This window comes from Oryx dammah, unplaced genomic scaffold (genome assembly GCF_014754425.2).
Source record: "Oryx dammah isolate SB20612 unplaced genomic scaffold, SCBI_Odam_1.1 HiC_scaffold_8, whole genome shotgun sequence".
NCBI lineage: Eukaryota > Metazoa > Chordata > Mammalia > Artiodactyla > Bovidae > Oryx > Oryx dammah.
This window is the reverse complement of record NW_024070192.1, coordinates 38,746,005-38,768,880: the sequence shown is the minus strand read 5'-3', so window position 1 is coordinate 38,768,880 and position 22,876 is coordinate 38,746,005. Positions and strand designations below refer to the sequence as shown.

General features: G+C 57.1%; 1 protein-coding gene across 1 annotated transcript; it reads right to left on the bottom strand.

Annotated features, from left to right (window-relative positions):
• Positions 1–5,800: 5,800 nt before the first annotated feature.
• MNT (MAX network transcriptional repressor) lies at positions 5,801–22,099 on the bottom strand. Its single transcript, XM_040243769.1, has 6 exons — positions 21,630–22,099; positions 15,448–16,027; positions 14,866–14,907; positions 14,611–14,722; positions 9,489–9,681; positions 5,801–9,355 (listed from the first exon to the last, which is right to left on the bottom strand). Exons 1-6 carry the CDS (start codon positions 21,700–21,702, stop codon positions 8,598–8,600), a joined length of 1,758 nt encoding a protein of 585 aa, XP_040099703.1. The 5' UTR covers positions 21,703–22,099; the 3' UTR covers positions 5,801–8,597.
• Between the last annotated feature and the right edge of the window lie 777 nt (positions 22,100–22,876).

The window sequence follows — 22,876 nt, the reverse complement described above, 5'->3', positions numbered from 1 at the left end:
GAAGGTGAGAGCCAGACTCTTAAGTACCTGGAGAGAACCCTTGGGGGAACCCTCACCCCAGAGCCAGCAGTCCTGACCTATGGCCTCTCCAGCCTCTGGATGCATGTGGGTCCCTGCCCACAGATGAGCTGGAGCTCAACTGGGAATCTACAAGACCTCCCAGCCCCTCTAGCCAGTGGGGAAGGACCCTGCCCCTCTGGCCTTGGCTCCTCCTGCGCACTGAGCACTGTCTCCCAGATGCCCGCTTCACGCGGGAGTGGGGAGGAAGGTAGTGGCAGGAGAGGCCAAATGCAGTGACAGATGGAAAGAGCTGGGCTAAACAGCAGCTTCCTGTCTGTCTGCCACCACCTCAGGGGCCAGCCTATCACCCATAGTTCCAGATAGCGGGCTGCAGTCACCAGCATGTCATCTGGTGTAGAGGACACTAGCTTTCTGGGGATTAGGGCCTGCTGTCAAATCACTCATTGTTGTCCAGGTAAAGAAACAAGCTGACACCAGTAACTCTGAGACCAGGACCTTATAAATAAGCCCCTCAAGGGGACCATTCCCCACCGTCAAGCTGACCATGTAGCCTGGAGTGATCAGAATCCCCCCTGCTATAACATCTATTCAGGTAAACACTCTTGCCAACGTGGGTATAGAGGGAATGTATGGGCCATACTCACTCAGTCGCGTCCGACTCTGTGACCCCATGGACTGCAGCCTGCCAGACTCCTCCATCCATAGTGATTCTCCAAGCAAGAATACTGGAGTGGGTTGCCATGCCCTCCTCCAGGGGATCTTCCCGACCTAGGGATTGAGCCCAGGTCTCCCGCATTGCAGGCTGATTCTTTACCAGCTGAGCAGCAGAGAAGCCTAAGAATACTGGAGTTGGTAGCCTATCCCTTCTCCAGCGGATCTTCCCCGACCCAGGAATCAAACTGGGGTCTCCTGCACTGCAGGCAGATTCTTTACCAGTTGAGCCACCAGCAAAGCCCATAGAGGGAATATATCTCAACATAATAAAAGCTATTTTTGACTAAGCCATAGCAAATATAATAATGGTGAAAAGCTGAAAGCTTTCCCACTAAAATCTGGAAGAAGGATGCCCACTCTCACCTATTCTATTCAACAGAGTATTGGAAGTCCTGGCCACAGCAATCAGAAGAAATTTAAAACATATCCACATTGGAAAGGAAGAGGTAAAATTGTCATTATATGCAGATAACATCATAACTATATAAAGAGAATCCTAAAAACTCCACACAAAAATTCCTGATACATTCAGCAAGGTAGTAGAGCACAAGATTAACACACAGAAAGCTGTTGCATTTCTTTACACTAACAATGAAATACCAGGAAAAAAAAATCCTCTTAAAATTGCATCCAAAAACCAAAAAACTTAGGAATAAATCTTACCAGAGGTGGAAGACTTATATGCTAAGAACTATAAAACACTGATAAAGGAAACTGAAGATGGGTCAAGGAAATGGAGATACCCCACGTTCTTGGATTGGAAGAATTAATATTGTTAAAATGGCCATACTAGCCAAAGCAATCTATAGGCTTAATGGGACTCGCTATCAAGTGTCCCAGGACATTTTTCACAGAACTAGGATAAATAATCCTAAAATTTATACGGATCCATAACCCAGAATTGCCAAAGCAATTCCAGCATTGCCAAAGCAATGAGAAAAAAAGAACAGAGCTGGAGGCATCGCCCTCCCAGATTTCAGACTACAGACGTCAGACTACAAAGCTACAATAAATCAAAACAGCCTGGTATTGGCACAAAAACAGATATGTAGATCAATGGAACAGAACAGAGAACCCAGAAATAAACCCACACACCTATGGTCAATTAATCTTCAATAAAGGAAGCAAGAGAATGGAGAAAACCACTTGTTTCTTCAGCAAGTGGTTTTGGGAAAGCAAGACAGCGCATGTGAATCAAAGAAGTTAGAACACTTCCTTACACTTTACACAAAAATAAACTCCAGATGGCTTAAAGACTTAAATATAAGACATGACACCATAAAACTCCTATAAGAGACCATAAGCAAAATATTCTCTGACACAAATCATACCAATGTTTTCTTAGGTCAGTCTCCCAAGGCAATAGAAATAAAAGCAAAATCAACAAATAGGACTTAATCAAACATAAGCATTTATACAGCAAAGGAAACTAAAAAAATGAAAATATCTGCAAATGATGCAACAAGTAAGAGCTTAATCTCCAAAATATACAACAGCTCACACAAGTAAAAAAAAAAAAAAAAAAGCCAACCCAATTGAAAAAGGGGGCAAAAGACCTAAATAGACATTTCTCCAACGAGACATACAGATGGCCAATAAGCACATGAAAAGATACTTAACATCATTAATTATCAAAGAAAAGCTAATCAAAACTGCAATGAGACCTCACACTGGGCAGAATGGTCATCATTTAAAAGTCTACAAATAGGACTTCCCTGGTGGTCAAGTAGTTAAGAATCCACTGGCCAATTCAGGGAACATGGGGTCAATTCCTGGCCTGGGAAGATCCCACATCCTGAGGAGCAACTAAGCCCACGAGTACCAACTGCAGAACACTACAATGTAGAGTGGCCCTTGCTCTCTGCAACTAGACAAAGCCTGCACGAAGCAGTGACGCACAGCCAAAAAAATAATTTTTTTTTAAAAAGTCTACAAATAATGTGTTGGAGAGGGTATGGAGAAAGGGGAACCCTCCTACACTGTTGGTGGGAATGTAATTATAATTTTACACAGTGCTGCCGCTATGTAAGACAGTATCCAGATTCCTCAAAAAAACTAAAAGTGGAGTTGCCATATGATCCAGCAATCTCACTTCTGGGCACATATCCAGGAAAACCTCTAATTGAAAAGATACAGGCACCCCTAGGTTCCCAGCAGCGCTATTCACAACAGCCAAGACATGGAAGCAACCTACAGGTCCATCGACAGATGAGCGGATAAAGAGGTGGTGTGCATACACGATGGAGTGCTGCTCAGCCACAGAAAATAATGCCGTCTGCAGCAGCATGGAGTTACCCAGAGACTATCACACTAATTGAGGCCAGAGAAAGATGAATAGCATATGCTACCACTTATACACGGAGCTTAAAGCATTACACAAATGAACTAATGTGCAAAACCAAGACAGACTCACAGACGCCAAACTAAGTTACCAAAGGGGAAAGGGCATGGGGGATGGACAAACTAGTTTGGGATCAGTAAATACAAATTCTCTCTATATATAAAATAGAGAACTATAATCAATCTCCTGTAATAAATCATAATGAAAAAGAATATGAAAAGTGTGTGCGTACACATATATATATATATCTGAATTGCTTTTCTGTATACCGGAAACACAGCATTGTAGATAACTCCTCTAAAAATAAAGAAGAAAAAATTCCCTCTGCTGTTGACAACACCTGAAAGCTCACCGAAGACCCCTGAGAGCTAGCCTGGCAATGGTTGGTTCCTTCACACACTCCCACCCCTTCTCTGCTCCACCCGGAAGTGCTGGCACTCCCAGACCCCTGGCTGGGCTTTTAGGGCCAGAGGGAATCCCACAGCCAAAACGATGGGTCAGCTGAGGGCTGGGTGTGGGGAGGGGGGAGCAGGAAGTGTGAGCAGGGTACTCGAGCCCTGAGGACACTGGTCATCACTGCCAGGGGCAGAGTCTTCTTCTCTGACCCGAGTGCTGGGCACAGCATCTGACACTGAGGTGTGTTAGGGTTACTGGACATGGAACAACAGACTGGTTCCAAATAGGAAAAGGAGTACATCAAGGCTGTATATTGTCACCATGCTTATTTAACTTCTATGCAGAGTACATCATGAGAAATGCTGGACTGGAAGAAACACAAGCTGGAATCAAGATTGCCGGGAGAAATATCAATAACCTCAGATATGCAGATGACACCACCCTTATGGCAGAAAGTGAAGAGGAACTAAAAAGCCTCTTGATGAAAGTGAAAGAGGAGAGTGAAAAAGTTGGCTTAAAGCTCAACATTCAGAAAACGAAGATCATGGCATCCGGTCCCATCATTTTATGGGAAATATATGGGGAAACAGTGGAAACAGTGTCAGACTTTATTTTTTGGGGGCTCCAAAATCACTGCAGATGGTGATTGCAGCCATGAAATTAAGACGCTTACTCCTTGAAAGGAAAGTTATGACCAACCTAGATAGCATATTCAAAAGCAGAGACATTACTTTGCCGACTAAGGTCTGTCTAGTCAAGGCTATGGTTTTTCCTGTGGTCATGTGTGGATGTGAGAGTTGGACTGTGAAGAAAGCTGAGCGCCGAAGAATTGATGCTTTTGAACTGTGGTGTTGGAGAAGACTCTTGAGAGTCCCTTGGACTGCAAGGAGATCCAACCAGTCCATTCTGAAGGAGATCAGCCCTGGGATTTCTTTGGAAGGAATGATGCTAAAGCTGAAGCTCCAGTACTCTGGCCACCTCATGCGAAGAGTTGACTCATTGGAAAAGACTCTGATGCTGGGAGGGATTGGGAGCAGGAGGAGAAGGGCACGACTGAGGATGAGATGGCTGGATGGCATCACCGACTCGATGGACATGAGTCTGAGTGAACTCCAGGAGTTGGTGATGGACAGGGAGGCCTGGCATGCTGCGATTCATGGGGTCGCAAAGAGTTGGACACGACTGAGCAACTGAACTGAACTGAACTGAACCCTGGGCCTTCCCTAAAGTGCAAGTGACCGAACACTTCATGAAGCTACCACCAGAGGGAACCAACGTTTCACAAATGAAATGAGCAAGCAGGCTTGTTAAAGCAGTGGGGAGGGACACTGGGCCTGGCCTTTCCTGAGATTAGGTCTTCAGAGAAGGGGACCTCAGGTGATTGATGGCCACCAGGCCCTTCCCCAAGATAACGCCCCCACACACCTCACACAAACCCACCCCAGGAAGAGAAGCGGAGTCAGTTCCCTGGGCTGCAGTTTTAGGGAGAGCAGACATGGCTGGCCTACGGCTTGGCCCAGCTGACTGCTCCCTGACCTTACTCTCCCTTACCTCCCCACCTGCTGGCTGGCCAAACTTCTACACTGGGGAGAAAAGATGTTATAGGGTCAAAGGTCTTCAAGGCCCAGCTTAGAACATGGCTCTTTGACCCCTGACCTACTTCCTCTTCTTGTTCCTTACCCTGTAAGGACAGCCTTATAGATCGCACACACACCGCCTCCCCCAAGACCTGTTCTAAATACAACCCCAAGAGTGCAGCCCCCTCTCAGGAAACCATCAGGCCCTCCTGTGCACAGACCCTCCAGCTTTTGTGCTGGAACTTTCTGGAGCTTGGGATTCCCCAGCTCCAGGACAGGGACAGGCCCAGGGGCAGGGTGGCAAGTGCTTGGGGACAGCTTTGCACCAACTGACATCAGACTGCTGCTCCAGACAGGCCCTGGCTGGTCACGTGACCTTAACAAGTCACTCAGCCACCCTCAAACCTGTTTCCTTATCTGCTAGCTGTTGGTCTGTTTACTTCACCGAGCTGTTAAGAGATGAAACAAGATAGTGTTTGTGAAAAATGGTTTGAGGAAGTATAAAGTACTGCACAAGTATGAGGAAGACCAGCGCTGCAGTTCTCAGAGCCTGTTGGAAATGGAGCCCAAGGGATCAGAACTGGAAGGTCCCTTGTCGTCTTTGCAAAACCCACCAGCCTGGAATCTACCAGATCCCAGCCCCCCAACGGGAAAAAGACGCCGCCGCTTCTTGCTGAGGCTCTTTCCCTCAAGGTCTCTGCCTCCTTTTGCAACAGAACGACCCAGATGCTGCAGGTGGCAGCTCCGTCTAGGGTTTCAGTGCAGGTTTATTTCAATTTTATATTTTATTCCAGGCAAGTGCTTATTACATGGATAGTATTCATGTCTCAATACCTAATGTCTTGGAGCATGAACAGCCACTAGAATACAGTTCCATAGTAAAAATACAATATGTACAAAATTAGGGTTTTTGTAGTTTTTTGTTTTTCCCACACAGCAGATGTATCCAAACACATAAAAATCTCTACAGTCTGGGGTCGCTACAATTTATATTTCAGGAAACGGAGACACAGTGACCGAGTCCTCACTGTAAACAAGGGCCACCTCTTCGTGGGGGTGGGGGGGTGGGGGTGGGACTCTGGGATGAGGAGAAGAAGCTCATCCTGGAGAGGGCAGGGGTTATGGTGGCCCCTTACTTCCCCTCCAGGAATTCCCTGCCCTTCTTTGGCCCCCCTAGGAACCAACCTCCCGCTCTCCCCGAGGTAAAGACTCCCAGCCAGTGAGCCACTCTGAACATCAAAAAGTAAAACACGCATGAGAGGTAAGATGTGTGTGTGTGTGTGTGTGTGTGTGCACGTGCGCGCACACGCGCATGCGTGCACACACGCGCGTCCCCCAGGCTGGAAGGGCTAGGGAGGGGAGGGGCAGGCGGTCCCATGGGGTGAGGACAGATGTGGTCCCCACAGCACTCAGAGGGGAGAGGCCCAAGGAAGGGCTGGGTGGCGGCTGCCCTCTCGGGCACACAGCATCACAGCGTTCACAAACAACAACGAAAACAACAGCAACAACACCCATCGTCACCAATCTGGACATAGTCATTCGGCACTAGATTCTGAGGCCCCCCACTGCAGCAGTGGGGGGCAGGGAGGGACGGGGGCGGCGGGCGGATGAGGTATCTGTGCAGGCCCGAGGGGCAACTGGCTAACAGAACAGTTTCAAGGTGAGCAGGCCTGAGAGGAGGGCGGCTCGCCAGTGCTTCTGTTCCTGGGGGCCAGGCCTGCCCTCCTCTCTCTGCTCTTTCCAATGTCTTCACACCAGGAAGAGTAAAACCAGCTCCCCCCCAAACAGGGTGATAGTGGCGGCAGCTGCAGGTGCAGAAAGGCAGCAAGCTTGTGAGGTGGGAGCTGCATTCGGGTCGGGGGGACAGCGTTGCCTCCTAGAAACCTCTGAAGTATCCGTAAGTCTCCCCATCCCGGGAGACAAGAAACAGTCTCCAGGGAGGTTTTCAGGACCAGAAACTGAAAGGGAGTTCCGAGGTGGCTCAATCTACCCAAGACCTTTGTCAGCCTCTTCTGTGAACCATGGGACCACCTCCCCCGCCCCGCCCCAGCCTGTCATTGCAAACTTCACACCCAGGATCACTGGCTCCCCCACCTCCACACTCTGAAAGGCCACTGGTGAGTGTGTCCAGGTGGGTAGCCGAGTGTGTACGTGTGTAACTGAGTGTGTCTGACACAAGGCCACTTGTAATAAATACCCACATAAAAAGAGCAGCCAAAGCAGTCTGTTGTGGCAAAGGCATGGAGAGCAGTGGCCCTCGCACACAGGTCCCCTCGCTCCTCCCCACCCCAAGCTCAGCCCTGCCTGCAGCCCTCGCAGGAAGACGGTGGCACACAGCAGCGCCCCCTGGGGGAGGGCACACGCAGAACAGCCTGCTAGAGGCAGCAGGGGTTCAAAGCAAAGACAGATGAGCCCAGGGATGGGGAAGCTGGGGCAGAAGCAACAGTCCTCCATGGCCTGGCCATGCTCACTCCCCGCAGGTCCCCAGGGCCAAGCCCCTGGACTGTAACCTCCAGATTACCTCACCCACACGGCGCCAGGGTCCTGGAACCCAGACCAGACGCTGGTCCCGTCTCCCAGGCAGCAGGAGGTGTCCAGGCGCACTCATCCCTCCAGGGAGTGCAGAGCATGGAGCAGAGCCCAGGCCTCCTCTCTATCTTCTGGAAGCCAAAGTCAAGTCCAGGGATGGGGACAGGATCCAGCGCACCCTCCTCTCAGGCCAGACCCGGCTGGAGGTCAGCAGGGTGGCTGGGGGAGATAGTCAAGCCCCTCCTCCCTCGCACCTCCCAAGCCCTCAGTCTGCCCTCCTGAAGCCAGGAGCCCAGTGGTAGGGCAGTTGCGGGGGCTTGGAAGCTTGGCAAGGGATTTGGGGTTTGGTTTACTATTGGTAGAGAGCTGTCTTAACTAGCTTGTTATAATCAATCACAATCAGCCTGGAGAGCCCCAGGCTGGGGCCCCCACCTGTCTGGAGGGATGCCACACAAGCCGCCTCCTAGGACTGGTCCCCTGTACTCAGAGCACGCCCCCTCCCCAGTCCCCTTGGATATCAGGGCCAAGTTGCTTGAGTCCTGCTTCCCCATGTCCCCCTCCAGAACCCTGGAAGGAGAAGGCTGAGGCTCGGGAGGGGAGGGCCCGGGTGCCCAGCCGTCTCACCAGACAGAGCGATAGCAGCAGCAGCACAGGAAGGGGGGCAGGGCGGGGGAGGCGGAAGAACACGACGTCCACATCGCAGTGGTGTCAGGGGACGGGTGGGGGACGGGAACGGCCCCACGGGCACCAGGCCGGACAGGCGGCACGTGGGCCAGAGCGTCTCTCGTCACTCCGTCAAGTCCTAGTGCAGCGGGGCGACCCCCTGCCCTGTGCCCAGCTCCCTGGGCCCCTCCCTCCCCTGGCTCAGAGTCTCTGCACCCCCTTCCCCTAGGAGGCCTGGGGGTGGGCATGGGTGGGGCGGGCCTGGGCCTGGCTGGAATGTGTGGAGCTGGTGGGTGGGAGAGTGGGGGACAGGTCTCCCTCCCTGCCCCGCTGGGGGCCTCTGAGTGGCCTCCTCCTCAAGCCAGCTTGAGCGTGCTGACTGGGAAGGAGGGCATGGTGACCATGGTCACCGGGTTGAGCACTGTCTGGCCCACCAGCTGAGGGTGGTGCACCACCTGAGCCCCCACGGCTGGCTTTGCCATGACCGTGCCCGGGGGCCCCAGCCCGGCTGTGCCATTCACTTGCTGGTGTGAGAGGGTGTGGGCGATGTGACTCACGGCCACCGGCTGGCTCACTGCCACGGGCTGCGGGTACAGGGGCAGCTGGGAGCCAAGGTGGGCCACATGGTTGAGGGTGGCAGGGTGCACCGTGATGTGGCTGATGGGGGGCGTGGCCGGTGCCAGCTGCACGGTGGGGCTGGGGGCCGAGGGCGCGATGTGGGCGATGTGCTTGCCCCCCGGCCCCTGGAGAACGTGGTTCACAGTCTGGATGACTGAGGCGTGGGTGGTGGCAGTGTGGGCGATGACCGTGGAGCCGCCCCCGGCCGCGGCCACAAGATGGGCTGGGGCGGGCACCAGCGTTTGGGCTGGGGCCGCTGGTGGGGGCGGAGGGGCTGGCAGAGGTGTCTTCTGCTGTGGTGGGGGCTGCTGCCCAGGGAGGTGGGCAGGAGACAGGGCCACCGGCTGGGCGTGCGGGTGTGGGTGCGGAGGCAGAGGCGCGGGGGCCGTGCTGGGCGGTGGCTTCGGCAGCTCCGGGTGGGGGCGATGGCTCAGCTTATGTGGGCCCAGGCCAGCCTGGTCCTCCTCCATGTCCTCGTCTATGTTGTCCTCACCCTCTGTGGAGGGACACGCAGGGAGGGACCAGTCAGAAGGGCTGGGGAACTAGAGCCTGGAGAAGCAGATGCCCCCGGGGCTCTGGGGATGTCACGGGGCCGAGGGTGGGGGTGACGTGGGGTGGGCGGGGCTCACCAGAAGCAGTGGAGGTGGAGGCCTGGTCGTCCTCAGGCTGGCCCGTCTGCCGGAGCACGCGATCGATCTCCAGCACGTCCATCCACTGACTCAGCTCGTGCTTGAGCTCCGCCAGCCGCTGCTGCGTGGCAATCTTCTCCCGCGCCAGCCGCTCCATCTCATGCTCATATTCCTTCTCCTTCCTCTTCAGAGACTGGAGAATAGGGCGCGTAACGGCAGGATACCCTGAGCAGGAGCCACAGGGCCCATGGTGCCGCCAACATCTCCTGTACCCACCCTCACCTGCGCATCAGGGGCCCAGGCTGCCAGGGGGCTGCGGGAGACCACACCTGCCTCTTGGTCCATGGCTCTACCTAAGGAGGCCCAGCATCTGGGACAGACTGTGGGCTCGCAAGAAGGTGCAGATTCAGGCCAGTTCCTCCCCTACCCCTATGTCGACTCTGTCCTGAGGGGCTTTGTTGCCTCATGCCCCACCCCCCCTCCTGGGAGCATCTCTCTCCATTCTGCAGAGAAGGGCAGAAAGGGTAGGAGACTTCTCAGATGGTGCCCAAGGCCTGCACTGCCATTCACACCATCCAGTCGCTATGGATGCAGATGCCACGAGCTACCCTCCATGGAACCTGTTCCTCAAGGCTCCCCAGACGATCCTGCCCTTTGTCCCTTCATCATTCATTCATCTTCTTAACTTCAACACGCTTGCAGGACGGCCAGCAGATTCTGAGACCCTACCTCACCTCCTTGACCACCTCCATCTCCTCCTGAACAGCTGCGGACTTGTGCACGTCCTCCCCACGGTGCCCACCTGCACTGCCTTGCACACCGCTCTATTCCCACACTCCCCAGGCCCCAGGATGTGGCCTTCCTTCCCCACCTGCACCTGAGCAGCCTCAGCCACTGAGAAACAGCTCTTAGGAGGACAGCACCTCGGCCTCCATCTGAGCCGCCCTGGAGAGGCTCCTCCCGCTTAACGCTGAGGCCATCCCATCACTCAGAACACCGGAGGGAGCTCCTTGTCTGCCGCCCCATCTCCCCTTCCATGCCTCCAGGGTCACGGGCCACCTCTCCTCTCGGGCTGACCCTCCCTGGGCACGCTCCTGCATCAGAAGGGTCTCCAGTTTCCCTTCGCCCGATGCTTATTAGCAGCTCTGGAAGGCCAGCTCCTATCAAGTTCCTCAACTCCCTTCTGCACCGTCTTTCCTTGTTCTCTGTGACCTCCTGTCTGAAACTTTATTAAACCAACACATCTTAAATCCCGCAGGCCTCCCCGTGGCCAGCTTTTCCTTGGCCCAGGCATGTCATGACCGCGGGGTCCAACAGATGACACGGACAATCCTGTCCTCCCGAACTTCTAGTCGCCAAGGCTAGCCAGTCCTGGCCGGCGGGAAGCCCCATACGTCTCCCCCCCACCACTTCAGGTCTCGTCCGCTGGAGCTCCTCCACAGCCCAGCCCCCTCTCACGTCCTCCAGGTACACCAGCCTGCTCTCAGACTGGCTCATCTTGGGAGTGGCACCCCGCACCGCACCGCCCCCCAACCCCAAGCGTTCAGAGAGACTGTCAGCCTTAATGAGACTGACACTGGCTCACACGACCCCCTAAATATTTCCTGCTTTGTTTTTCCATCTCAACACACGCTGTCCCAGTCCAACCCTGTGAGAGGAGTACACACTGTTCTGTGGTTAGCTTACATCTCCTGACGCTGCAGGCGGCCAGGATACAGGCGTGTGTGACCTCCTGGCCAAGCACCTGTGAGGACCGGAGGGGGCTAGTGCCCTCCTCTACCATCTCTCTCCCTGTCACCACAGGAGAATCACAGTCTCTCATGAGGCTTGACTCCATTTCCTTGGGGCAGTTTTGCAACAGCCTTTCCCAACTGTTCACCTGACCTCCTGGGCACGCAAGTCTTCAGCTCCACACATGGACTAGGCCCAGCTTCCCCACGCTCCCTCCTGAGCCCCATGCTCCTTGCATCCCTGGCCTCACTGCTCAGAGACGCCTCAAGCCATTAGTGCCTGTGATTCGTAACCCAGACACGGCCATGCTGTGCACTGACCTGAAAGCTGGCAGCTTTAACTTTTTGCCAGTCCCAGGCCACACTCAGCCCCCTTTATGACCCTGGCTTCGAGATTAACCTGCCTCCCCACCAACTTTTCTGCCAGAAAGCTCCCCCATTGCCCCACTCCCCCTGCGCACACCCGGCTTCTCCCTGAGAGGCCAGTGGTAGACAGACCATCGGAAGGGGCCACGACGATTACGAGGTGTGGGATGAGTCAGCTCTCAGGCCTGTCCTGAACTCTTATGCGCTAGTGGGACGGGCTGACTGCCGGCTCAGAGACAATTACTCAGGAGCCAAAACCCCCCACTTCTCACCTAGTCCAGTTCTCCACAGGTCTAGACATCCCTGGAAAGTCTTCCCAAGGTCTAACTTTTGTTCCTATTGTTTCATTTTAAGCCCCTTTCCTTTCTAAGAAGACTGGATGTGTTGCTTGGTACCTGCCTACCCCACTTCCTGTTTCTGTCCACTTCTCTGAGAACTTTCTTCAAATCCTTTACCTCCAAGGCACTGTGGCTCTGGCTGGGGGCCACAGCCTTCCCAAAGCTTCCACCCTCAGCACATAACCAAAGCCCTCAGTCTCCACCCACTCTGTGGGCTCTCTGGTACCCCCTTCCAACTCCCATCTCAGCATAGCAACCCTCCTGACCACGTTCAACTTCCAAAATGCATCTTGCTCCCTCCTACTGGAAGAACTCTGGCATGTGCTGGGCTCTCTGCCCCACACTTATCTTGGTCACCCTGGCCTTCAGGTCCCAGCTTAAAGGCCCTTTCCTGAGGAGCAACTTCCCCAACTCCCCAGAACATTGCTGTGACCCCTGTCCTGACTATGCCCTTGGAGCAGACTCCTCTGCTTGGTTATTTTATAATCTGCAGCAAGACCAAACCTAAAGACAGAGATCTGCACTTTTTCCCTTGCTCCCCACTTTTTATCTGCCCAATCAGACACCAGGGCTGTCCAAAAAAACCTGAATGAGTGAACAAATAAATGAAGATTTATGGAGAACCGTGTTAAGTTTCCCAGCATTTCTGCTTCCGTTGCCAGCCCCAGGACAAGTATCTTTTACGGACAGCTAGGGTCCACCTTGCTTCCCACTCAGGCCAGGCCCGTATCCCAAATCTGCTGGTTCTACTGAGTCTCTTATTTCTGATGTACTTTCAAATCCACCATCTCGCAATCAAGGCTTTCTGCCCTAAGTACTTCTATACAGAAACACACCATTCCATCCTTCTTTCTTCTCAACAATTGCTGCTGCTGCTAAGTTGCTTCAGACGTGTCCGACTCTGTGCGACCCCATAGACGGCAGCCTACCAGGCTCCTCCGTCCATGGGATTTGCCAGGCAAGAGTACTGGAGTGGGGTGCCATTGCCTTCTCTCAACAATTGCTATTAAGTTACTATTTATAAATGGCCAATCCTCACGTCCTTACCACAAAGATACTATTACTTTTTCCCACTTTAGTATCATCGCAGTACAAGAGGAAACCGATATTCACAGAAAATGTCACAGAATTTAGGCAGGAGTTTGCTCCCAGGCTACATGATTTCCTGTAGCTGAAGGAGTAGCAACTTAAGTCTCCAGCCTTAAGTCTCTCCAGTTCTGCAGAAACATCCCAGAAAACACCCTCCTGGAGATCCTCTGAAACTCGACGCTGGGCCCCCCTCCCCCTCCCTCCTGCCCGCTTCCAGCCACCAACGAAGCCCCGCCCCTCCCGGAGCACGCGCGCACCCACGCGGACCCGGCTTTGCTGCGTCACTGCCCACTGGCCGCACCCTCCCTCCACACCACAGGAGTCCCGCCCCCTGCCCAGCCCCGCCAATCCGCGGATCCGGACCCGCCCCTCCCGTGCCGGGAAGCGGCCTGGAGTCGCGCCAGCCCCTCCCCCTCGTCCGGAGGGCGGGCGGAAGGGCGCGCGTTCGCGGGAGGTGGCGGAGGGGGGAAGCTGCCGGCTGGGAGTAGTCCCGAGGTTGAGCCTCCGCCCGCCTCATTCGACAAGTCAGGCTCCGGTTACCTCAGGGCTGTGACCCCGCAGCCGAGGCCGGGGGAGGGCTGGCCCACCGGAGCCGTGACGCCGCCCATCCCCTAAGCTTCCCTAGAGCGCCGACTGGGAGACCCCGAAGCTGCCCCCGCAGTCCGGGAGGCCTAAGTCCCTCCCACTCCTCAACGGCTACCTCCTGGCTCCTCAGCAGCCGAGCGTGGCCGCCTGCCCCACCCCCACAGCCTCCTTCCCAGCACGCGGAACCCTCGGCCGGTTTCCAGGGAAACCGAAACTCGGGCCGTCATGGCAACGGTCTTATCTGGCAGGCACCCCCCTTCCCCGTACGGCCGAGAGGAGCCAATGCCCAAAGGCAGGGGACACACGGCAAGGAGGGCCCCTTGAAAAAGGGCTTCTTTTATATCTTGGGGGAGGCAGAACGTAAGGTTTTAGGTTCGGTGACTCCCAGGACTACCCGTCATCGAGAGTGCCGCATTTCCCCTTCCCCAAGGTTTAATCCCCAAAGTCGGGAGGTGGCATCTACGTGCGCTCACTACAAGGATCTTGATACTTTTGGGCTAAAAGTACGGGGCGCGCAGCGGGGTGGGGCATATTTCATGGGTTCCACTGTGGGAAACGAGCCACGCCCAGCACCCCCCACCCACTACGTTAGTCTCAGGCCGAATCCGGTTCCCGCCCAGCACTGCGGGCGCGATGGAGGCACCGGTCGCCCTACGTCCTTCCCATTTGCGGGGCAGTAGCGCGCGGCTTGCGGTAAGGCGGGGCGGATTCCGGGCTAACACCGAATCGCGCGGGCCGTGCAGATGGCAGGGCTCCGTAAGGCCGCCCGACGGGGGAGGGGAGCCGAGCGCCAGCGCCGCGCTCCGCGCACGCGCGCCGGTCACGCCGCCTCCACCCGGGTGGGGAGCCCCACTGACGTCAACCGGGCCATGTGCTCGGCGCCCGCGTGGAGGCGGGCGGGGCCGCGGGGGGGGGGGAGGCGGGGCGTGCGGGGAGGCGGGGCGTGCAGGCAGCCTGCGCGGCGGCGGTCTCCCGCCCTTCTGTGGGCCTTGCTTCTTCCCCCAGCCTGCATACCTGAATGTACCGCAGCGCCGTCCGCAACACGCTCAAATTAGATGTCTTCTTGTCGTCCACGTTGGGGATGTTGCGCTTCAGGGTCTCAAAGCATTCCTTGAGATGGGCCCTCCTGGGGAAAGGGAGCAGGGCCGGTCAGCCAGCGTCAGGGGTGGGAGGGTAGGTCCAAGGAGAGCTTGGGGACCAAGGATGGGACCTTCTGGGTAGCTGGCGGGGCGGGCTCAGAGTCACAAGCTCACACACACACACACACACCTGTTCTTCTCCAGCTTGTTGTGGACTTCTCTGGTTCCGATTCTGAAATCCAGACAGACAGGGAGCTCAGGGAGGAGGGCCCAATTAGGTGGCCTTCCCACCCCCTGCCCCCACCCTCCCCAAATGCCACAGGCTTTTTGTCCCTGACATTCTCTCCCTAGAGAATCAGCGATGAAAACTGTTGGCCCTGTGTCCTGGTGCATACACCCTCTGGAGGGCACGGGTAGGCTCATAATTCACAACCCCTTCATACTCCACCCCACCCGTGCACCTGTAGAAGGCTCTTGGGATTGGGAGAAATAGCCAGTGGACCCTGGCCCTCACCCAGGAGGTCCAAAGGCCTGGTGATGCCATTAGACCCAACCTTGGAGGGGGTCAGAGGAGCCTGAGAACAGCAGAGGGCAATGACCATTCCCCACTCCCCAGGGTGGGGATAGTCCCGCACAGTGAGAACATATCCAGATACAGGAAGGTGCGGCTCTGATAGGCTAGCTGGGAGGGCACTTTCTCTTGCACACACAGCCGCAGCTGTGGGCAGTTCTCTCCATCCCAGCAGCCCCCACTCTGCCACACCTCACTCACCCCCCAGGCCTCTTTTTCTGTTCGGTGGATTTGACTTCTTCAGCGGGTGCCAGCTTCAGGGTCCCAAGCGTGGATGGAGGTGGCTGTGGGGGAGCCAGCTGGGGCTGGACTCCGGGGTGTGGCGCAATAGTCAGGATCGGGGTGGGCAGGGGCTGCAAGGGCTTGGGGCTGCCAGTGGGCGGAATGGTGGCCTTGGTGTCCGGCAGTAGAGGAGCAGGAGTGGGCACCTGCGGTCTGGTGGGAAGGGGGGCAGGCTCCTTAATGCTGAGTCCAGGGGTGCTGACCAGGGCTGGCTGGCGAGGCGCCAGGGGCAGAGGCTGGGCCGTGGGGGGTAGTGGCGGGGGTGGGGGCAGAGGCTGAGGGGAGTTGGTCACTACTGGAATAGGAATGACAGTCAGTGGGGTGGGGGTGGCCAGTGGTGGCGGGGGGGCTGGCGGAGGGGCCGGCGGTGACAGAGGCAAGGGCGGTGCCTCAGTGCGGGGCTCCTCCACTGGCATGGTGTGGGCCAGCCGGGCCAGGCTGTTGGCTTTCTTCTGCTCCTGTTCCCGCTCCCGCTCCAGGCGAAGCCTTTCCTGTTCCTCTGCACAGAGAGAACACAGCGGTCTCTCAGCAGGGCCTGCCGTCCTGGGCGCCCCAGCTCCCCTTGTCCTCCACCTGTAACCCACCCTGACCCCACACCAGGGAGCACCCAGTGACACCACAAATACATACACTCATCCACACCCAGCGAGGCACCGGGCACAGCAGTGAACAAATAAAACAGACTCCTGGTCCTTGCTGTTGAGGAGCTCATAGACCAGGGGGGGAGGGGCGTAGGACAAATCACAGAATTAACAACCCAGGCTGTGGGAAGAGAGAGGCTATGGAAAGACAGAGCAGAAGCTGTCAGTGAGAGTGCTGGAGGAGGCCTGGCACACTGCAGGTTGAAGTGTTAAGCAGGTGATGGGCAGGGGCAACAAGGCTGAGGAGAGGGAGTGGTAGATGAGGTGGGGAGAGGCCAGTCCACAAACGACCTCACAGGCCACCACAGGAGAAGAGAAAGCGCAAGTCGCTCAGTCGTGTCTGACTATTTGCAACCCCATGGACTATACAGTCCATGGAGTTCTCCAGGCCAGAATACTGGAGTAGGTAGCCTTCGCCTGCTCCAGGAGATCTTCCCAACCCCAGGGATTGAACCCAGGTCTCCCACACTGCAGGCAGATTCTTTACCAGCTGAGCGATGAGGGAAGCCCACGAATACTGGAGTGGGTGGCCTATCCCTTCTCCAGTGGATCTTCCCGACCCAGGAATCAAACCGGGGTCTCCTCCATTGCAGGTGGATTCTTTACCAACTAAGCTATCAAGGAAGCCCCACAGGAGAAGAGAAGAGGCAGTCAAATCCTAGATTCTGGGGCACTACCTTCTAGAGGGCAGGCATTACCTTCATTTCACAGATGAGATAGATTAGCTCTAAGAGGCAAAATGATTTGTTAAGGATCATACTACAAATAAACACACACACACACACACACCCTTCACCCATGTGTCTCACAAGAGCCCCACACTGCAAGCAGGGAGGGGCCATCACCTTCAGCCCACACACAAGACAACAAGGCCCGGGACTCAGGACTGCCAGGCTAGGTCAAGCCTGTTTCCTCAATCGAGGTCTATACCCCAAATGCTCCTGGTCCTTCTCTGCCCTTGGTTGTGCTGGAACTTATTCCACCACCACCAGCAGCAGACTAGAAAGGGAAGAGGCAAGCAGAAAGGAAAGCAGGGCTTTTTAACAGGGGTTGAACAAGGCAATGAGCTCCAACAACCCTCCACGCCTCAGTTCAGCATCTGAGGCCTGCTCAGCGATGGGCGGAGGGCCAAGGGGTGCCCCTCTCCCCATTGGGATGCCCCTCTCCATTCCCACCCTGCCCCGTCCCTTCCCAGGCCCCACCATTCCAGTTCCCTGGCTATAGGCTGGGGCCAGGGCCCTGGAGAGCTGCTGAAGCAGCCCCACCACCCCACGGGCCAGGGAGCAGGCCAGCCCTCCCCTCCTGCCCGATTCCCCACACTGCTGACTAACAGAGCTGACAGCACAAGGCGGACACGCCCCAAACACACCACCACCCACAAGGGGTGGGGCTGGGGGGAGGGCAAGGCTGGCCAAGTGCCCCTGTGGGAGAGGACAGCATCACCCTCTTGACAGGTCTCTGGGCCAGGGACCCCAGAAAACATGTGGCCTCGGGGGCCCTTTGGCCAATCAACCACTGGTGGGTGAGCCAGGCCTGCTCAGAGCCCCTCCCTCCTGCCGAGAAGAAGAGGCACAGGAGGAAGTAGGGGGAAGTGTTCTGAGAGGGGAAGCGCTCAGTGGTTTCCCAGCAGCCAGCATTCAAGGGCTGGAGTCAGCAAGCGCAGCCTCTTCCGTGTCTCCCCTGGCCCCTCAGGAAGGGAAGCTGCCCAGCCTGCACCGGCCTGCTTCTTTACAGCCACCAGCACTGGCTTCCTTTGCGGCCCTGGAGAAAACCCGCCCTCTACGCTCCCCTTTCCACACTGGGAAAGAAACCTGCTGAGTTCAGTCAAGGAGACCTTCTCAGGCCCAGCCCAGGACACCCCCAGTCCACTCCGCACCTCCCCAGATCCCAAGCCCAAGACAAGGTCCTGGAGCTTGGAGCCCAACACAGCCCTACCTCCATTCCTTTGAGCCAGGACCTGGCTTTCACTGGCCTGGGGGCAAGTGTGCCCCACTTCAATGAGGGCGACAGACAGGGCCTCAAGCCCCAAGGTCAGGCACTCTGGGAACCCAGAATGGAGGCAAACCTCAGATTCCCTGTATTTCCTTTCTTGTATTCCCCATGTTTTAAGGCAACTCCAAAGCTCCACCAGAAGATGGCAACCTCCTTCTCATATACCCTCTCTTCCAGAGCCAGGCAGGTGCCAGGCTCACTCTATCACACCTGGATCAGCATGAAAAAGCTTAACTGATGCTGAAGAGGGGGGCAGCCCAGGCCAGATCCAGCCCACTAAAGCCTCCTGCCTCCTCCTGGCCAGTTCTGACCCATCCCTTGCCCAGTATGGACCCTTCTCCTGTGCACTGGGAAGAGGGAAACAAAGCGTGCAGAGCAAACGAGTGTCAGCAATACGGGTTTAAGCTCCTAAATGCTGCTGCACCCTTGGGCGCACCCCTCTTCTCACTCCCATACATGCACACATACACTCTGGCACCTTCCCCGGGCTCTGCCCAGAAGCTGCCCCAGAGAACTGAGCATCACCCTCCTGGGTGACCCGGGGGCCAAGGCTACAGCCCCCATGGAGAGTACAGGCTTTGAGCTTTCCCCGAAGCCACTGTGGCCCAGGACCTCAGCCGGCACACAGCAGGGGCCAGAGGAGACGGTATCAGGGGCCTCCCAATGTCCAGGGGAGTTCTCCCCTTCTACATGTAATAGGGACATGGTGCACAAGGCAGGCACAGGGTGGGACTAGCTTAGTAGAGGGTCCCATGTGAGTCAACTTCTATGATTGACAGGAATGACCAGGCCTCCATGCTGGCCACCAGGATGGCCTCGCCCTCTCCCCTCCTGTACCAACATGAAGGTGCACACACATCCTTGGACTCATCATGTGAACAGAGTAGCTGGTCTAGGTCAGAAAACGGTCACTTGAGGCTTGAAGTTGAATGGGGGCCCAGACAAAAGGATCCCTGTTCAGGGTTGCCCATTGGGTACACAGCCCCTGGAAAGCAGTTCTGGTCAGCAGGCTCCCCAGCAGCACCCCCACTGCTCTTCCATTTCTCGCCACCCCAACTTAGAGAACAAAACCTCTAGTAGGAGCAAAAAATGAATTCTAGAGATTAAGCTGCTGCAGCCAAGTCAAGGTATCTGTACATGAGTTTTGGGAGTAAATCTGGCTTTCCAGCATCCATCCATCCATGCCCTAAGACCTCCTGCTCCACCAACAAGAAGCCTTAACTGCCTGCCTCTAGCTCTCACCACCTGGGGGAGGGGCAGGGCGCTACAACTTAGCGGAGAGCCATTCCCAGGTTCCTTCCAAGTGTTGCAGACGTCATCCTTGTGATTCTTACTCTCAGCTCTGGACTGACTTATTTCGGAAAGGGTGGTAGACGCTGACAGCGAGCGTTTCCTCCACTCCCTCACACGACCGACCAGCCTGCGGGGTAAGTGAAGGTGAAGCAAGTGTTCTTTGGTCGATCCTGCCGCCTCTAGCACAGTGGGCGGTACACAGTGGGGACACAATGGGGACTCCTGAGCTGCACTGTGGATGGCGGTAGCAGGTGACTCAATCTCTCCAAATCTCGTGCACGCTCCTCCCCGAGCCGCGCTGGTCCCGCACACAGGACAGTCTCGGTCACCACCTGCACTGTCCACGGCCTGACCCTGATCTGGACCTCGAAGAAAGGGGGAGGGGCGCGTGAGCCGTCCTGACCCCTCAGTTCCGAAAACCCAAGCGTTCTCAGTCTCGCGTATCTCAAGTGACTCTTGACCTTGAGAGGCCGGACGAACCGACTCGGCCGGCGGACCCGCGGCTTCCCCGCCCCTGGCCCGCTGCTCCTCCCCCCGCCCGCCGCGGCGGCGGTACACGCTGCAGGCGCGCGCGCGCACACAACACACACTACTAGCTCCTGCATGACTCATCACTGAAGCAACAATAGGCAGAAAGGAAAGGAGGGCGAAGCACTCTCCACCACAGTCCACCCGACCGGGGGTTGGGGGGAAGGCTGGCGGGGGCAGCAGTCCCCGGATACTGCACACAAGCCGCCGATCCAGGGCTGCGACCCTCGCAGCAGTCCGGAAAACGGAGGTCTTTCCCTGGCCCCTATTTCTGCAGCACCCTTAAGCTGGGGCCACCAACAAGGGCGCGTGGAGATAAGGGCATCTGAAATCTCCGTCTCCCCGCTTCGAGAGAGCACCAAAGTTTGCTCCTTCTTGCCCGGCTCATTTCACATCGCGGTCAGGGGTGCTGCCAGGGGCTCCTGGTGAGAACGTTTGGGGGGGTGGGGTTAGTGGGAGCATGTGAGCTCTATATATCGTGTCGCTCGGCGATTCTGAGGGCTTCCCTCGCCCCAGGAGCAAAAACGGGAGGCCGGAGCAAGAACCGACAGGTGAGCTCGGCTCCTCCCACTTAGGGCAAAGGCTCTACCAGGCAGATGCCCAGCGGCCAGAGCCAGGGCCCAACCCGGCGCAAGGCCCCTCGTCAGCCCCGCCCAGGCCCCGCCCCCAGCCGAGTGCTAGGCTGCGGGGAGGGGCTGGGCCGCGCAGTCCCCAGCGGGAGTGTCCCCCGTGCACGTGGTCGGGGGCGGGGCCGGTCCACGTCACCACCCGGTGTAACCAACGGGCTTGGAACACAGGCACACGCAACATTCCAGCCGAGAGCGGGTTTGGAACGCGTAGACACGCCACATTCCACACCGGCTAAAGTGGGGCGCAGCAACGGGGGCCCGGGGTCCGCCCCCGGCGACCTGCCGGCCGTCTCGCAGATGTCCAATTAGCCCGGCTCTCACCCAAACCCCTGTCGCGGGACCCAGCCCAGCTTTGGGAGGCGGGGTCAGGCGGGGCTGGCCAGGATCATAAGACACGCGATGTCATTTCATTCTGCAAAGGCCGCCTCCGCCCCAAGCGGCGCGTAGATCTGCCGGGAGCGCCCCCCGCACCCTCCCCACAGGGCCAGGGAAGCCGGGGAGCTGCTCCGCGTAGAGTAATTCCACCCCCGACTCCGTTACACACACGCCCACTCGTGTGCACTAGACACTCGCCCGTGTACACGTCCGTCCATCCGCTCTCATCGAGGTTCGCATCACACATAACCCCGTGCATACACGCACACACGCGCTGGTCTACCACCCCACGCAACACCATTCTTCACCCCACCCCCCCCGGCTCGCACATCTTCATCCCTACCGAGGGCATAGCTGGCCCACAGCGAAAAAGACCCCCATGAAAGGTGCACAAGAGGTGGTAGGCAGTTGGGGTGGCGCCTACAGGAGCCGGGTCCCTCGCTGCATGTTAATGAATTCATTAATTAATTTCACTGCCCACAACACTCCTCCCCGGGCGGCGGCTCTTGCGCGGATCTTTGCACTGCCCGGCTTCGCGGGCCGCCCGGGAGCGGGTACCGCGCGCGGTTTCGCGTAGGTTCGGGTATCGGGGTCGCTCGCCTCCCCTTCCCTGGTGCCCCAGGGGCCCACCCCGGCCGCTCACCACGTGCTCTCTGTTGTTGCTGTGCTTGCCATTCCAGGAAGCGGGCCGCCTCCAGTAGCGTCTCTATGCTCATCGCGCCGAGAGCTGCCGGGGGCGCGCCGGGGCCGAGACTGCAGCCCGCGAGCCGGGCACAGGTCAGGCTGGCGGGCGGGCAGGAGGGAGGGATCACCTCCGGGGGGCGACAGGACTGGGCGGCGCAGCGCACTCCGCAGGGAAGAACGGGGGAGCACAGGAAGAAAAATCAATGTCTCCCCAGATATTTGCAAAATGTAACTTGCAAATTTTTAAAAATCTGATGCAAAAAAAAAAAAAAGGCGGCACTGCCTCCCTCCTTCCCCTCCCTCTCTTCCTCCCTTCTGATGCCTCCCGCCCCGCGGCCCCCAGGAGTCCCGCCGACAAGAAAAGGCTTTGCAACAAGATGGCGAGGAGGCACAGACACACACAACAAGGGAAGGAGCCGCGCTGCCCCCGGCCGCCGCCCCCGCTACTACACCGGGGCCGCAGCCAAAGCCCGGACCGGAGCCCCCGCCCGTAGGGCCCTGGCGTCTCAAGAAGGGAGGGGCGGGGCCCCGGGCGGCCTGGCCCCGCCCACTCGAGACCGCGCGCACACGTGGCCTGGGTGGGGGTGGGAGAAGCTCCAGCCGGGTTCGCGCCCTGCATTTCCGCTCTCCCGCCCCTCCTCGCCCCGCCCCGATTGCAAGTTGAGCAACGGCTGCGTGTTTGGGTCATTCACAACGAAATTTGTCCTGCTGGAGGTAAAAAAGGGTGAAAAATTCAGGACTTAAGTTTAGCTCAAATGAGAATATTGCAGGTCAGGGAAACCTAGGTTGGTAAAGACTGGCCTGACCCCTGGGTCTCCGCTTTCTACCTACACGTGACCTAATTCCTGCCACCACCAGGCTGTCGCAATTCCCCCGGGATCCGCCCCTGGGCGGAGCTGACGGCTGGAGGCTGCCAGAGAACCCGCGAAGGGAGCGGAGTGAAAATCCGATTCCGCGTTTTGTCTCCGTTCCTCCCCCCGCAGTGCGTTCGCATCCTATTAGGCGACGTCACCGGGCCGCGGGCCAATGGGCGGGCAGGACAACACGGCATGGAGCAGCTCCACATGGACACCCCGCGCCGCCAGCCCTGTGTTTAAAGGGCCAGTGTCTAGCAGGGTCACATTCGCGGGTGCGGATGGAGCCGCTGTGTGAAGCGTGGGACGCTGAGAGGGAAATTCTACAGTTGTGCCCTACCTGCTGTTTACT